The sequence below is a fragment of the Aulostomus chinensis genome, chromosome 6 (assembly GCF_037954235.1).
Source record: "Aulostomus chinensis isolate RoL2024-O1b breed Wild chromosome 6, RoL_Achi_v1.0, whole genome shotgun sequence".
Classification (NCBI taxonomy): domain Eukaryota; kingdom Metazoa; phylum Chordata; class Actinopteri; order Syngnathiformes; family Aulostomidae; genus Aulostomus; species Aulostomus chinensis.
In genome coordinates this window covers 30,320,515-30,334,940 of record NC_141325.1, presented here as the reverse complement: position 1 = coordinate 30,334,940, position 14,426 = coordinate 30,320,515, and the positions used below count along the sequence as shown (strand labels likewise).

General features: G+C 47.1%; 1 protein-coding gene across 10 annotated transcripts in view; it reads left to right on the top strand.

Moving 5' to 3' along the window:
* Nucleotides 1-14,426, top strand: part of fbrsl1 (fibrosin-like 1) — a 298,276-nt gene that overhangs the window by 131,734 nt on the left and 152,116 nt on the right. For all 10 annotated transcript variants that reach the window (XM_086207516.1, XM_086207520.1, XM_086207512.1 and 7 more), the window contains exon 4: nt 3,604-3,639. In XM_086207516.1, coding sequence (XP_086063642.1) covers nt 3,604-3,639 — 36 coding nt within the window. The remainder of the gene's footprint in view (nt 1-3,603; nt 3,640-14,426) is intronic.

The window sequence follows — 14,426 nt, the reverse complement described above, 5'->3', positions numbered from 1 at the left end:
CTCTCACACTGCCCCCGCCCACCACCACCACCACCCCCCCCCCCCCCACTAGCACTATATCTCTTGAGTTTGTGTAAAAGGATGTCTTTTAATGAAAAAGTCAGGAGGAAGAGGCGGGCTTGTCAGATAAAAGACCGACGCTGGTTGACAGCTCTGACAGGGATATACGACAAGAACCGAGAGGGAGGGTGCATGAATGAGTGGGGGTGGTAGAGGGAGGGTGGAAGTGGGGGTGGAGATGGCGGCGGCGAGGGAGGGTACTGTTGAAAATTGTGCGCTGTAATTGCCGATGGTGTTAGATGTGGCATGTCTCTCTAATCTGCTGCCAAATAAATGGTGCACAGACGCTGATGGTTGTAGCCACGCCATCCATATCTATCCATCTCCCCCATCTGCCTGTCTTGCTCTTCCTCAGTGAGTCCGTCCATCTCCCTGCCGCCTTTTGTATTCCACTTAGTGAAGGCCATGAATCATGCAGCGAGATCCTTCCCCGGCTCTGTGTCACCATCCTCCCTATGTTTTTTTCAGCTCCATGAAATCTCCGCCACCGCACTGAGAGCTCTGCTAATTTTCGTAAAACACACTCCACCACATCAAAGTGGCTCACCAGCTTTAAGAGCTCTTAACTAATGATGCCGCGTCTGCAACAAATAAAATGGATTTCTCTTGTCTTGCAGCCAAAGGAAATGGAGACAAATGTGACATGTGGATCTACCCGCCTGCCTGCCTGCCTTTTAAAAACAGTCATGCATCAATTTGGGAGCAGGGGGTAAAAAACTAGCAGGCGATGCTGTTTGTTCATTGCCATGGTCGGGTCTTTATCTGTTTATTTTGACGAGGTAATCGTGCCTGCAGCGGTGCAGCGGTGCCCCGGCACTAAGCCACACAGGGATTAGGGAAATGTGAGGTGGTGGAGGGGGTGGGTTCCTCTGCATTTATGTCCTGCAGGAGAGAGGGTGCTGCTGTCATCCTTCTGTATCCACCCACATACACCCAGACCCACCCACCTACCTGATGGGCCTGCACGGAAGCCATGGATGCCCCACTGTCTGTGCACCAGAATGCTCCAATTGGCCCACCTCGACCCCTCTGTGGTGACAAAAACCAATAGTCTGGGTCAGGAAAAGATGGACTGCGCCCTCCTCTCTTGTCGCCATGTTTTTCTTTTTTTTTTCCCTCTCCTTCTTTTTTTTAGTAAGGAGAGTGGAGGAGGGGGCATGGAAATGGGGAGAGGATTAGGGGGCGGATTTAGCAACATTTCTCTTCTCTGGAGCGCTTAGTTAACCCTTAAATGCCGCCAGCATCCACCCCATCCCTCTTGCCACCAACCGCCAGTACCACCACACACACACACACACACACACACACACACACACACACACACACACACTGGTTCCTTCCTCCCTCCCCCACACTCTCTCTCTCTGGGGCGGGTTCTTAAATCCTTTTGAAGTCCTAAGCGCTGCAGAAATCCATTGAGAGCCATGTATAATGGCTTTTAAGAGAGAGTGTTTAGCTGTATGCCGACCCTATGGCTTATGAACCGTTGGCGTTTTGATGGATCCCCCCCCTTTCCTCCCTTCACCAGCACTAAATCCAATGGATTGTCCCTCATTATCATTTAAATAAGACTCTCTTTCTACCCAGAATGCTTCAAGTTGAATGAACTCTACATAGTTAGGTTAATTCCAAATGGCCTTGGCCTCCCACCACCTATGCACATATGCACTCACACACACACACAAACACTTGTGTGTATATTATGCATATACACACATCATATTTAAACATGTTGTGCGAACACGTAAAGACTGGAACACACGTTTGGCCCTTTTGTGTGCCTTCTGTGCAGTTTTTCCTCCCCTCTCCTTTGGCCTCCTCCCTGGTCCTGCTAGTGAAGGGATCAGAGAGGTTGAGCAGAGCATGGAATAGCCTTTTGATTCCCACAGAGCCTGCTTTCCGGTTCGCGGCAGGACTCCTCCCTAATCGTCACTGCAGGAGCCATCCTGCAAATCAGAGGGGCACACAGGCATTGATGAGAGCTGAGGCCTGGAGCAGGTGTGGGAGAATGGATGAAGGCCACTAGGAGGGTGCAAAACGAGGCAGTGGTGGTGAAGGTGTGGGGGAGGTTGTTTGGATTGAAGGTGGACCTATGGATGAAATTGGTCTAGCAGAAAAGTTCCCTCCAGAGACCAGGGGGGGAGAAATTGCCAATCTAGACAGAGGAATAAAAGCAGTGAAAAGTGGAAGTGGAGGGAGGGATTTGGAGATTGGTATTCGTGCTGAGCGCAGACAGACAGAGCCAGAGAACAGAACAAAACCCAGCCTTTTCTCTCTCCATCCCTCACTTGTTCAGCATTTAGAAGGCTGCATTAGGAAGCAGAGGGGAGTGTGATGGGCTGCAGCACTCCTGTAATTGCATGCATGAAGAGCTTTTAATCGAGAGGACAAAAGGAGTTGATACTGTATCATACTTTGAGGAAAGTGCATGAAATCAGTGAAATCTCAGTATCTTGTTTCTGCTCTTGTGGCGTCAATCAGTGAGAACAATAACTACAGCCGTGGATGTGGCGAGTAGCGTGGAGTCGCGGGCGGGGCTGTCGTCCCCCTTTGAACCAGCACCTCTGCTTATCAGCCTAACCCAACAGAAATGATCCTCATGGATGATGACATCACGTTTAAAAGTTGAATTCAATTTAAGTTTCCCCGTATTTATTGACGTGAAGACACCTCGTTCTAAAGAGCTGCGAGCGCCATCAGCATCCAGCCCCGTACAGCCAGTTGTGGGGGGAGGGGAGTTCATTCATAGACCGTCACCTGAGGACAGAACAATCACACCAAATATAACTTAATTCGACCCGATGCAACGTACGGGCAGCTCTACCTGCCTGATCAGGACTTGTGTCAAAGGTCTGTGTTTCTGTCTTATCCCTCTGGACCAGGGGTGGGCAACCATGTGCCATGAAGAGGTTGTCCTTCCAACCAGACACTTTAACAGGTGATTCCACTGATGAACACACCTTCAGCCACAGAAGAGCGTTAATCAGTGGAATCACCTGTTAAAGTGTTGGCTTGGAAGGACAACCTGCATCCACACGGCCCTCCGTGGCACTATGGTTGCCCACCCCTGCTCTGGACTCATCAGGACTTGGGCTGATCGACTTGGGGAACATCTCATCGCGATCTTTCTGGCAGATATACCGATTTGATTGGCGCTTTGTTTTTCCACCTCCAAACTTGTGACGGTGGAATAATCCTGGAACGTGATGGAGCGTCACCCAACGATGCCGTCTGTCAGTGGCAGGTGCCGCTAGCGGCCGGCAAAGATCAGAAAACACAGCCCTCCTGCAGGTCTGTGCCTCTAATCAGTCAATAACTGGTGCACTGTTTTGTTCATTACTTCACAATATAGCTGAGTGATTGTGTTTGGAGCGGCGCTGCTCAGCCGCCAGAATGTATGGGAGTGGTATGCGGGGTACGTGGCGGGGCGGGTAAAAGGTTAACGTGAATATTGATATTAAAGCAGCGCTGCTTCATCATGTCTGTGTCAGCGAGTGAAACGCTCCTTAAAGGTCATCCTTGTTCTCCTCTCTCTCCCTACAGAGTTCCACTCACTCGCTGTCAGGCCGCGGCTACTCGGTAAGTGACATTTTCATGCTTCATAGCTTTACGGCGGAATTACAATCTCCAACGACCCGCTTTATGGCCCCAGTGCTCTACATTTTAATTATGTTAAATAGAGTAATGGAGAAATCATGATATTAGGAACATTAATTCTGGCTGACTGACTGATTAAATTGCGGGAAGGTGTCCTGCGGTACCTTGGCGAAAAGAGCCGTGTTTTATTGGCATCGATCTTGGCCGTTTGCCGCTGCTGCGTTTCAGCTGTCAGAGTTTTATATCTTCCTCCAGTGACTGTCGATGGACGATCCCTTTGCTCACATATCTGACAATATGCCTAAAAGCCTATTAAAGGCCCTTGTATAAAATAAAATGGGTATCTCACCACATTATACATTTACAGGTTCCGACAGATCTGCGGTAGTTACACACGTCGGAGGTATCTGACGTGTGCATTAGCTGGGAGACGTTCCTGTTCAAGGTAAACGTGTGTGAGAGGAATATTTCGTGTTGCTTTGGGAACCATCAGCCTGATTCTTTCGAATATCTAACAAAATGTCAGAGCAGGACTATTTTTATCCCTTGAAAGCATCTGTTGCCTTGCCCCAGCGCGTTTTCCAACCGTAAATCTGCGCTCTTCCCCTCCCATTGTTTCAATGATGTGTGTCGTCTCTGGGTAGTAGAGACAGCGGTCGTCCTCCATGTCCTTTGCTTAAAGGGGAACTCATAAGAGGAACATTCTTTAAAGTGTGCTACTTTTAGCTGATGAGTGGCATATGGCGGTTCTTATTGCAGCTTGGAAGCAATCATCCAGACAAACAAAACAACTATAAATGGTTTGTCATCGTTAATCTGCCTCAAAGGACTGCAGTTAAAGCGGTGAACAAAGCTCAACTTCAAAAGACATTGATCTTTTTGAAATCTTTTTTAAAAATTTGGTATTTAGTTTTAATGGAACATGTCACATTCCTATTCCCCAGCGGCTGCATATTCACAGATGGATGAAAACAAGCAAGACCTTCCAAAAAGCATGTGGAGGCCTTTGGCTCAAGCTGTCAGTTTGGGTCGGCAGGGAACAAGGCTTTCTCTTTATCTGAGAGGAGGAAGGGGGAGCCGCAGACAGAGGGCAGGATGGATGCGGAGGGGGCTTGGTGGGTGGTGGTGAGTGAGCGAGGGCAGTGTGCAAGCAAAGGATAGTCCAGTAACGAGGGCAGGAAGTTTCAAGTTGTCTGGCTCGGCAGCGGTGCTATCTGCAGTGTTTATAGCCTCGGGGCATCTCCTGGGTACTGAGCTCTGACTCGCAATCTGCTCCGCTGCTGAGCCCGCTTGATTTCTGGGGGCTCCTTATCTGTAAATGCTTCGGGCTTTACAGTATGATGGTTTGGAAGGGGAGGGCATAGGTTGTGGGGTCGGGGGGGCTCCAGGGAACTGCCAGGCAGAGGCTGAGCGGGTATGGGAGGAGGACGTCCAGGGGCTTGATGGAGTGTTATGGCTGGAGGACGATGGAGAGAGAGAGAGAGGCTGTGGATGTGGGTGGAGGGCTGTTTGTGAGGTGGGGAGGCGGTGTGGGAGGGTCAGCCAGGCTGCACCGCCGCTGGTGGCCAATAGCATGGACAGTGCTATCTGCTGGTTTGCCCCCGGCGCTGATCGCCATCTACTGCTCTGCCTCTCTACAAACAATCCAAAAAATCAAGCTGGTGGATGGAGGCTGGTTATCTGTCACGAGGCTCTCTAAGAGGTAGAAATGGCCATCTCTCCCAACAGGGAGATAATGGGGAGATAACGCCTCTTCTTGTTTATGCCTCCATATGTCTCCTCTCTTATGCTGCCTGCCAGGCCTGAATGGCCTCATTTCAACAGTTCACACTCTGATGGAAGGAACTCTAGTGCCTGGGAAGGAACATTAAATACCTTCATACTATCTCGAAATTGATTTAATTCGTAGAAATGTGAGTTGACGTGATGGTGATTTATTATTTATTGTATTATTTAAGTCAGTGGATCATCCAAACGGGTTCTGCAGGAACACGACGCGTCGTCTCAGTCCGTTGTTCCGTTTCATTTTCTTAACTGTTGTTGTTTGTTAAAATACAAAGTGAACAAACTGGAAAAGTCCATGTCAAGGAATATTTCATCACTGAGGAACGACTGAATTCAGTCCAAGTTTGTAGAAATGCTTGTGCTTCCATCCTGCAGCTTGTTAATTGCAAACAGTGATATCAGTTTCTGCAGACTGCTGCTAATATTAAAATGAAGCCTCGCATGGCTGATTTTGGTTGTCATTCAGAAGGTGTCACCTCTTCATTTAATCCCAAATAATTGCAGAAAACAGGTTTTCCTTACGAAGAAAAATCGAATGGACAAACACTCTCCACTTATGAATATTAAAAAGCCGTCACGTCATGAGGAGACAAAACTGAATTTAAAGAAGAAGCCTTTTTTCAGACAAACTGTTATATTGTACAGGATATATTATCAGTAGCTGCGTTCCTGATGTAGAGGCAGCGGCAGGCCTGTGACTGAGCCAACGCTGCGTTACACATGTAGTGAGTAAACATGAGAAGAACATGTATACACACGTATGTATGTATGTATGTATGTATATATACACACACACACACACAATACTATATATATAGTATTGTGTGTGTGTGTGTGTGTGTGTATATATGTGTGTGAGTGTGTATATATATATATGTGTGTATATTTATATATACATATATGTATATACACACACAATACTATATATATAGTATTGTGTATATGTATATATACATACATACAGTATATACATATACTCTATATATAAGTGTACATATTTACATATACATATATACACAATATACTATATATAGTATTGTGTGTGTGTGTGTATATACATATATGTATATATAAATATACACACTCACACACATATATATATATACACACGCACACTCACACACACACATATATATATACACACACACACACACACATATATATATACACACACACACACACACATATATATATATACACACACACACACACACACACATATATATATATGATGAGTGGCAGATTTGCTCCCCCGAGCCCCGCCCACCCTTCTTCTCATCTCTGGACGGTTGAGTCCGGCAGCGATATGTAGCAGAAGGACTGACTCGCTATCTCTCAGTGTGGAGGACTGGATATGGAATTGTTTATCAGGCTGACTGTCGGCTCTGTGCAGGCTTCATTATAGCCTCGGCTTTATTTTGGAGACAATATCTGTGCCTTGTTTCCTGCTCTGCTACCTGCTTGTTGTTGCCGGGCCCTGGCGATTCATCATCCTCTCAGGGGTTCCTTGATAAAGAACCCAACATCCCCCTCTGTGTCTGGGAGATAGGAGCTACAAAGAGGCAGGAAAATGTCAGAAACAACCTTACTGCAACTATCTGCCCGTCCTGTTACTACCCCTGGGCTGGATCTACTGGAGGAGGAGGAGGAGATGTTTCAGCTAAGCGAAAAAGACAACACCCCCCCCCCCCCCTTTCCTTTCAGATGAGGTGATTCAGTGTCCCACCCCCCATCTTTTGTAACCACCCAAGGCCAAGCTGTGGCTCGTGTTTTCATGCACAGTGAAAACACAGAGCGCTGTCTGTGACGGTATAATCTGACTAGTCTGTTTTGGGAGGGTTTATCTTTGTGATGTCAGGAAGTAAATCCTAACAGTAGGTTGAGTGAGAGGCTCAGAGCTCGGAGACACACTCGCTCCTCGCCGCCGCCACCGCTGTCCTAATCATGGTTTATACTAAGCAAGTCCACACTCGTTTGTGCATTCTTAAAACCTTTTTAATTGATTCGGCTCTCGAGACAGTCACATTGTGGCACATGCACTTCCCTGTTGGAGTGACGGCGCTTTTTACAAGATCTTTATCGAATACGAGGATTATGTCACGCAATTATAATAGAATCCATTAAAAGCCTCACGCTTTATTTAACAAAATGACACAGATTAACTGTAAAACACAGCAATTACCAGGAAATTGATGAAAAATTCGATTTATAAGTCGTATATTTGGAGTGCTTCTTGCCGCCAGACCTTGGTGGCTGCAGCAGGGAGGTACACAGGACTTCGTCGGAGAGCTTCCTCTCTGAGTCTCTCTCTCGCTCTGCAGTTTTCAGTGGGGTGTACAGGTGTCTTCATACCACCGACTCCTCACATGGTGAAAATTAGTGAAGGAAACCAAGAGCCCAGCAGGGGTGGGCCAGGGCCCTGACATTGTCCTGGCCTTGGGGTGGGGCGCTGTCTGTCAGGGGCCTCTCCATGAGGGCTGTCTGCCTTGAAAAACCTATTTGTTTATCCCTGTGTGCAGTCCGGCTTCAGATCCCAGGCCCTGCTGCTCTCTGCACATCAGGGACCTGGGCTGTTGCCACTAGCAACAGATAAAAATTGCTGTTAACCACAGCAGGGCCCACAACACATCAATCAACGGGTCTGCAGATAAAGGCTTCAGGCTTCTGGGGCCCCGGCTGAATGGCATGGTTGAAAATCCTTTTCCAGTGGCTGAGCACACACAGCTCCGGTGGTGGAGGTCTGCTATCATTCAGAGTGGAGGAGAGAAACTTCATTTTCAGTGATGCAGCTCAGGTTTTGTTCTAATGGAGGCGCATTAGAAAGGCACAGACTCTGGGAGAGGTCATTTGAATAAAAGGCGACACTGTGAATTAGTGTTGACCGGGCCTCAGAAAAACAGCCTCAGCATAGTTGAGTTGCTCTAAATGAACTCTTAATTGCTTTTGCCACTTGGCTTTGCTCTTAAGGCTGCTTAAGAGCTGGGACGTTCAGCTTCGCCGCGTTCCACATGCCCCTTTCGTTAGGACTGAATTGAGATCAACGATTGGAAATGGCTCGAGGCCATACTCCAAAGGCCAGGCTGAAATATTTTTTCACTAAAAATGCCTTCAGTGGTTCATTCTAACATTTTCTAATCTAGTTTCACCACCCTTAAAGTAAATGTATGGTGATGACTTTGGTGTCTGCTAATGAAAAAGAACAATACTGATCTTTTCTTATATTAAATCCAGTTAATGTATTCCCCGACGCTGCTCTGTGCTATTACCCGTGTTGGAGTTAGTCCAAATGAAACACAGGCTCTCATGGGTAAAAGCATTAGTTTTACCCCCCTAAGCCCAGGCTTGAATATCATCACTCTTAGTTTGTCCTGGATGCACCGTCCCCTAACTCACATTTGCCCCACTTTAAACAAAAAGCCCTATAATGCAACAATCAAACAAAGCTCGGAGGATTTGTTTACTGCAGGCTTTCTCCCCATTAAGTTTCACGGACACTGTAGACAAATAAAGTGGTAATTCCACTTTATCATATGTTACATATACCACAATCAAGCAGCAATTACATGCTCCTTCCATTTGTAAGAGCTCCCAATGCCGACGTGGATGTTTTAATGAGGGCTGTAATGAACGCTCAGGGTGTTTGGCAAGTCTCCGAGATTGCTGGGGCTTTTATGGCTCCCCATTATAACGTACAATTTGCATCAGCAAATTACAATGCTCCATATCATTATCCTGCACCAAGGCCCGATCATAAATTAGAGCTCCAATTACAACATCTATCTGGGAACAGGGAATGAATACCATGGCAGCCCACCAGAAGAAGGCAGGAGGGAGAGAAAGCCTCCTGCGGATTGCGGGATGAGACTTCCAGAGAGGTGCGATATTCTCATAAACCGCCCTTATGGGGAAGTCGTGCTTCCAAGGGGCGAGAGGGGGAGAGAACGTCTGCTCGTTGTGTTTTGGCAGGTCCATATGTCATATTTCACGGCATACTGCACATCGAACTTTTTGGTATTTTAACTGCCGTCCTTCTGCTAAACACAACACCCACTGATTTCTGAGGCTGACTGTTTCACACTCAGAGCTCAGTCCGTCCGTCCGTCCGTGCAGCGGAGGGCCCTCGTCTATTGTTGCTCTACTCAGCCACGTCTTTGTCTCCTCCAGTCTCCTGACCGACTCTCTCCTTCTCTTGATCACACACTGGAGGGAACATAATAAATCATAGAGATCTATCATGTTGCAGCTTATTAATTCAGTGCCACAAGGGTAATATTAGTCATTTAAAGTAACAGGGGTTGCTGCACTGCTCAGGATCTGTTTTCCAAGAAGTCCAGTAGAAGATATTTTCGGGTAGAACCTAAAATAAGAGCATATTTCACAAAACCTCTCATTTCCAGGCACATGTCTTAGTCTCTTTCTTCTTCATAACGTGATTCTCTCTCTCTCCCTCTCTCCCTCTGACTGATATGTAGATTCAGTGCCCGCTTCTCTCCAGAGCACTAACTGTTGTTGCAGGGGAAACAAACAGCGGCGTACCTGTGATGGCTGTATCGCCTTTAATCCGCGACCTGTGGCCAAATCTCGCAAGGAAAGGTAGAACAAAAGGCGTATGCCAGCAGATCGCTGCAGGCGCCGAGCACAAACCACCTCTACTGATGAGAGAAAAAGCCTGCGGGTCTGCCACAAACCCACAAGAGCTCCCGTACGCCACACAAACAAAGCCTGAAATTAAGAAGAGCCAGAGGCAGGCCCATTTCTGTGGCACCGCTAAAATGTTCCTTTTTCATGGCCTCAGTGGAATTCTAGTTTGGAATTGTGATAGAGTGTAAAAACTAGAAGAAGAAAAAAACCCACTTTGACGTTATCAGTCACAGATTTCCAAGAAGCAGCGGTGAGCCCCTTGCTCATCATTCACACCTTCTACCACCTTTCCCAGGCTAATTTGAAAGGCACTTAAACCTCCACTTGTATCCTGTACTGGGTGTCAGGTGATGTTTAATTCATATTTCATTAATTGATTCATATGTTTTGCATTTTAACCTTGAATATTTATAAGAGCAAACTCATCCATCTTTGCATCTTGGCTGCAAAACCTAGAGGATGACTGCAAGCCCTTGTTTGAGTATTAGAGGTCAGAAGATGAAGAGATTTCATTCCATATCCTCAAATACCCCTCAGCAATTATTCCTGCTATCTCCAGCATTTCTACGAATCTATGAGGGGTGAAGCCCCCACCTGCCTCTCCAGCTCTACCGGCATATCGCTACCTTTTCCAAAACCTGTACAAATAAGTTATACTAAGTAGGTCATGTTCTGCTACTTGTCTTCTAATCACTCAACGAAAAAGAACACGATTCCCCTCCATTGGAGCCCCTGAGCCTGGCTCCTGGGACTTCAGTGAGCAACACACACTCTTATTTGATTTTCTGGCATGTGTTATCTCCTCTTCCTTCTCTCTATACACCCCTCGTCTTCCCTTCCTGACTTTTTATCTGACAACACACAAGCAACACCTACCCTGCCTCCAAATGCATCACACACACACACACACACACACACACACACACGCATGCACACACCCCAGCCCTCCTCCCCTCGGTGTCTCTCTAGAGAAGGTGTCTGACAGGAACAGCAGGTAAGGTATAAGATTACAAGAGAGGCAGGGGCAATTATACCTCCAGCTGATGCTGCTGTGTTTATGAGGAGAGTAACTGTTAATGACAGTGTTGTGGTTTCTCCAGAGTCCAGAGCACAGCGTAACAAAACCTGCTGTTTTTGTCAGCTTAGCTTCCTGCTATGTTGTAGACAAGTTTTTTTCTGTGCAGTCTGTTTCTCTCTCCCACGCCTCGCAGACACTAGGAGCCTTCACTTTCAGCTGCCGTGCCTCCGTGTAGCCCTGACGAAGCTTTAGTTTTGCCCTTTGGGCAAAGAGGCACAGATCAGAGCAGATACAGATTTCCTGTAATGTGCTCGACGAGCGTTTGCTGACTGAGGGGCAAAAAAATGGTTACTTAAGGTCATGGTGCTGTGGTGTCCTGACATACTCTGGTGTTTGCCTCCGAATCCTGGAGGACAGATCTGGATCAGTGATGACACGTCATTAAATCAGGATTTTCTCCTCTTTGTTCTTTTGTTGTAGATCTCATTGCTGTTTCATTGAGGTCACGACCTGAAACCTTCACATGAGCTGTAGCCTTCAAAATAATTGGCCCTGAAACATCATCTAGGGGATTGGTTCCCAACCTTTCTTCTTTTGTAGCCCCCCCTCCCCACTTGTACTTGTAGAATGTCCATCACCCGCCTCCCTGCTCAACACACCATGAAAGAAAAATCATTCATTCCAATATTAGTCAGGATTTGTGTTTAGTAAGTCTTCATGCAAAAGCTGAACATTTTTTTTCTTTTGACTTTTGTTTGTATTGTTCAACGTGTTAACGTGCTCAACCAAGTAATTGAGCGACCAGCTTGCTAGCTCGCTGCCGGGCCTGATGATGACTGCTCCTCAGCGAGCAGGACAGCGCTGCGGGGCGAGGCCCACCCTCACCCTCCACTGGGGATAGAAAATGTCCTTGAGTAGCTTCAGATACTGGTTTTGAGTTAAATATATTATCCAGTAATTGTGTTATAATGATTGTTCACGGGATGTTGCTTTGGCAACCTGCGAGCAGATGAGCCTTTTGCATTCCCTGTGCTCTCTGGCGGCCCCTAAAGGATGCACGGATGATCTCATGCTACCGAGCAATTTGTCGCCTCTGGTGACAACTGAGACGATTCAGGGTAGAGTTCATGCAGTGGATGTGAGGGATGCAGGTGATGGTCGCTGTCGTTTACGAGCATCCAGTAGATCTTCACGTACGTTGGATGAAACCATCAGAGTAACTCACTGTTTTGTATTTGAATATTTCAGTTATGATAAATCCTTCACAGCTCTTGTGACAATATTCCCTTACCAAACAGGAATGTAGGTTGTGATGTCAGAGAAGTCAGATGGACTGGCGGATGTTTCTACCTCTGCATGATCTGTGCTCTTATCTGCAGGCTTGAGTGCTGACAGGCGTCAGTGGACTGCTGTTTCAGCTCCTCCGTCCTTGTCCTCTACAGGTGTGTGTGAAAACCGCAGGACATTTTTTAACTCCAACTCTCCCACCAGGGTTTGGCCGCCTTGCTGCTTCCCCCCTACGTGCTTTCACACACGGCCGGCAGATCAGAGTGATTGGAGAGGGGTTTATGTTTAGATAAAGGAGCTTAATCATAATTACATGGGGTTTCCAGTGTCTAGTGGAGGTTCTCTCCTAGTTACTGTGCCCTTTGGCAGACTCAGCCGAGCTGATTTCAACAGGCCTGAGAGATACGCTGGAAATATATCACCACATGCTTTTAACACTACTTTTGGGGCACTGCTTCATCAGTTTACGATCAAGTGAGTCGACATCTGAAACAGGGACACAAAACAGACACACAAAAAGAAGTGATATGTAGCGAACACAAAGAAACTCCACATGTAAACCCTGATGCTCTCCTGCTTGTGCCAGATGGTGCTAAGTCATTATTTGTGTTTGGTGTCCTTGGAGGCTCCACCTGTCCCGCTTCAAGCGCCCGTTCATCAGACATGTTTGACCAAGTCTGTCCCGTATTTGGGAAGTTGTATTTTTTTCTCATCTATTGTTTAGGGTCCGTGTGCTACTGAGTTATATGGAAGTGTAATTTCACACAACATGACAGTCTTTGCTTCGCCGTGACACTCTGACTGCACCTGTTTACGATCTCGGCGCTCTGTATACTGAAGGTTGCGTCGGTCTTTCACTCACATAAATGCCAGGAAATGTAAATAACTGCCAGACTCCCCCTCCAGTTGTCAGCCCACCAGCATCCACACTCCAGACCCCAGACACGGCGCCCCCAGCGAGGGGTTGGCCTCGGCCTCCATCACACCGGGGCACATGGGAGATTAACTGGTCTGGCTTACTCGCTCAGCAGGTTCCCCGACTCCTCTCCACTCATCCCAACCCAATCTGCCAGCTAGCCTCCTGCTCCGCCGAGCCATGGCAGCAGGGCACCACGAGCCCGGCCCGCCTCCATTACGCCTGCCAGATGGGCTGAGAATTAGATTCCAACTCCCACCATAGAAGGAGGGAGTGCAGAGAGATTGAGGAGGGATGCAGGGAGGAAGGTGGTAGAGGAAGAAGGGAGGAGGGATGAAAGTTGTCGGGGGGGAGAAAGTAATGGTTTTTGTTTTCATTTATGTTACAAGTTATTACATTTTAATGTAACACCCCTGGGACCTGGCAGCATTAAATGCCTGTTCTTGAATAATCGACGCTAACTACAAGCAAATGCTTGGGAGAAATGAAATTAGCGAGCGCAGCAATTTGGCACAGTGATTATCGGCTCCTTGGAGGCACTTCCTGATGATTTAAGAATGCTAACATTTAAGCGAGTCAGATCTGATTACTCTTCAAGGTTAAATCGAGCTGTGTCGGAGGGAAGGCGAAGCTTGATTGGAAATAGTGCTTCCTCGTCTCTCTGTCTCTCTTCATCGCTCTTTGTTCCTACCGATGTCTCTCACTTTTACAGCGGCCCGCTGCAGGCAGAAAAGTCTCAGGGCTGAAATCTGTCAGACCCTGACGACGACTTTTGCCAGCTCTTAATTAGATCAGCAGTTCTTGGTTTCCAAGGTATAATTTCTGCTCTGCCAAGTATCATCACTTGTGCTATGAATATTAGCATGCTAACGACCTCAGCCCAGCTCCGTGTCCCTCACAGTCGTGTGGCTCAGCCCAGAGATGATCCACATGCAGCTTCCTGCATCTGCACTCAGAGGAAAGTGTTTCTTACCACCGCAATGTTACATTAAACTTCATTTTTTCGAACATTGTCACTCAATCTATATAGAACAGCAACAATTTTGAAATACTTGCAGTGCTGGCATCTCCTGGTCCTGTTTACCTCAGCGAGGCATACACATCTGTTCTCCACATAAACCT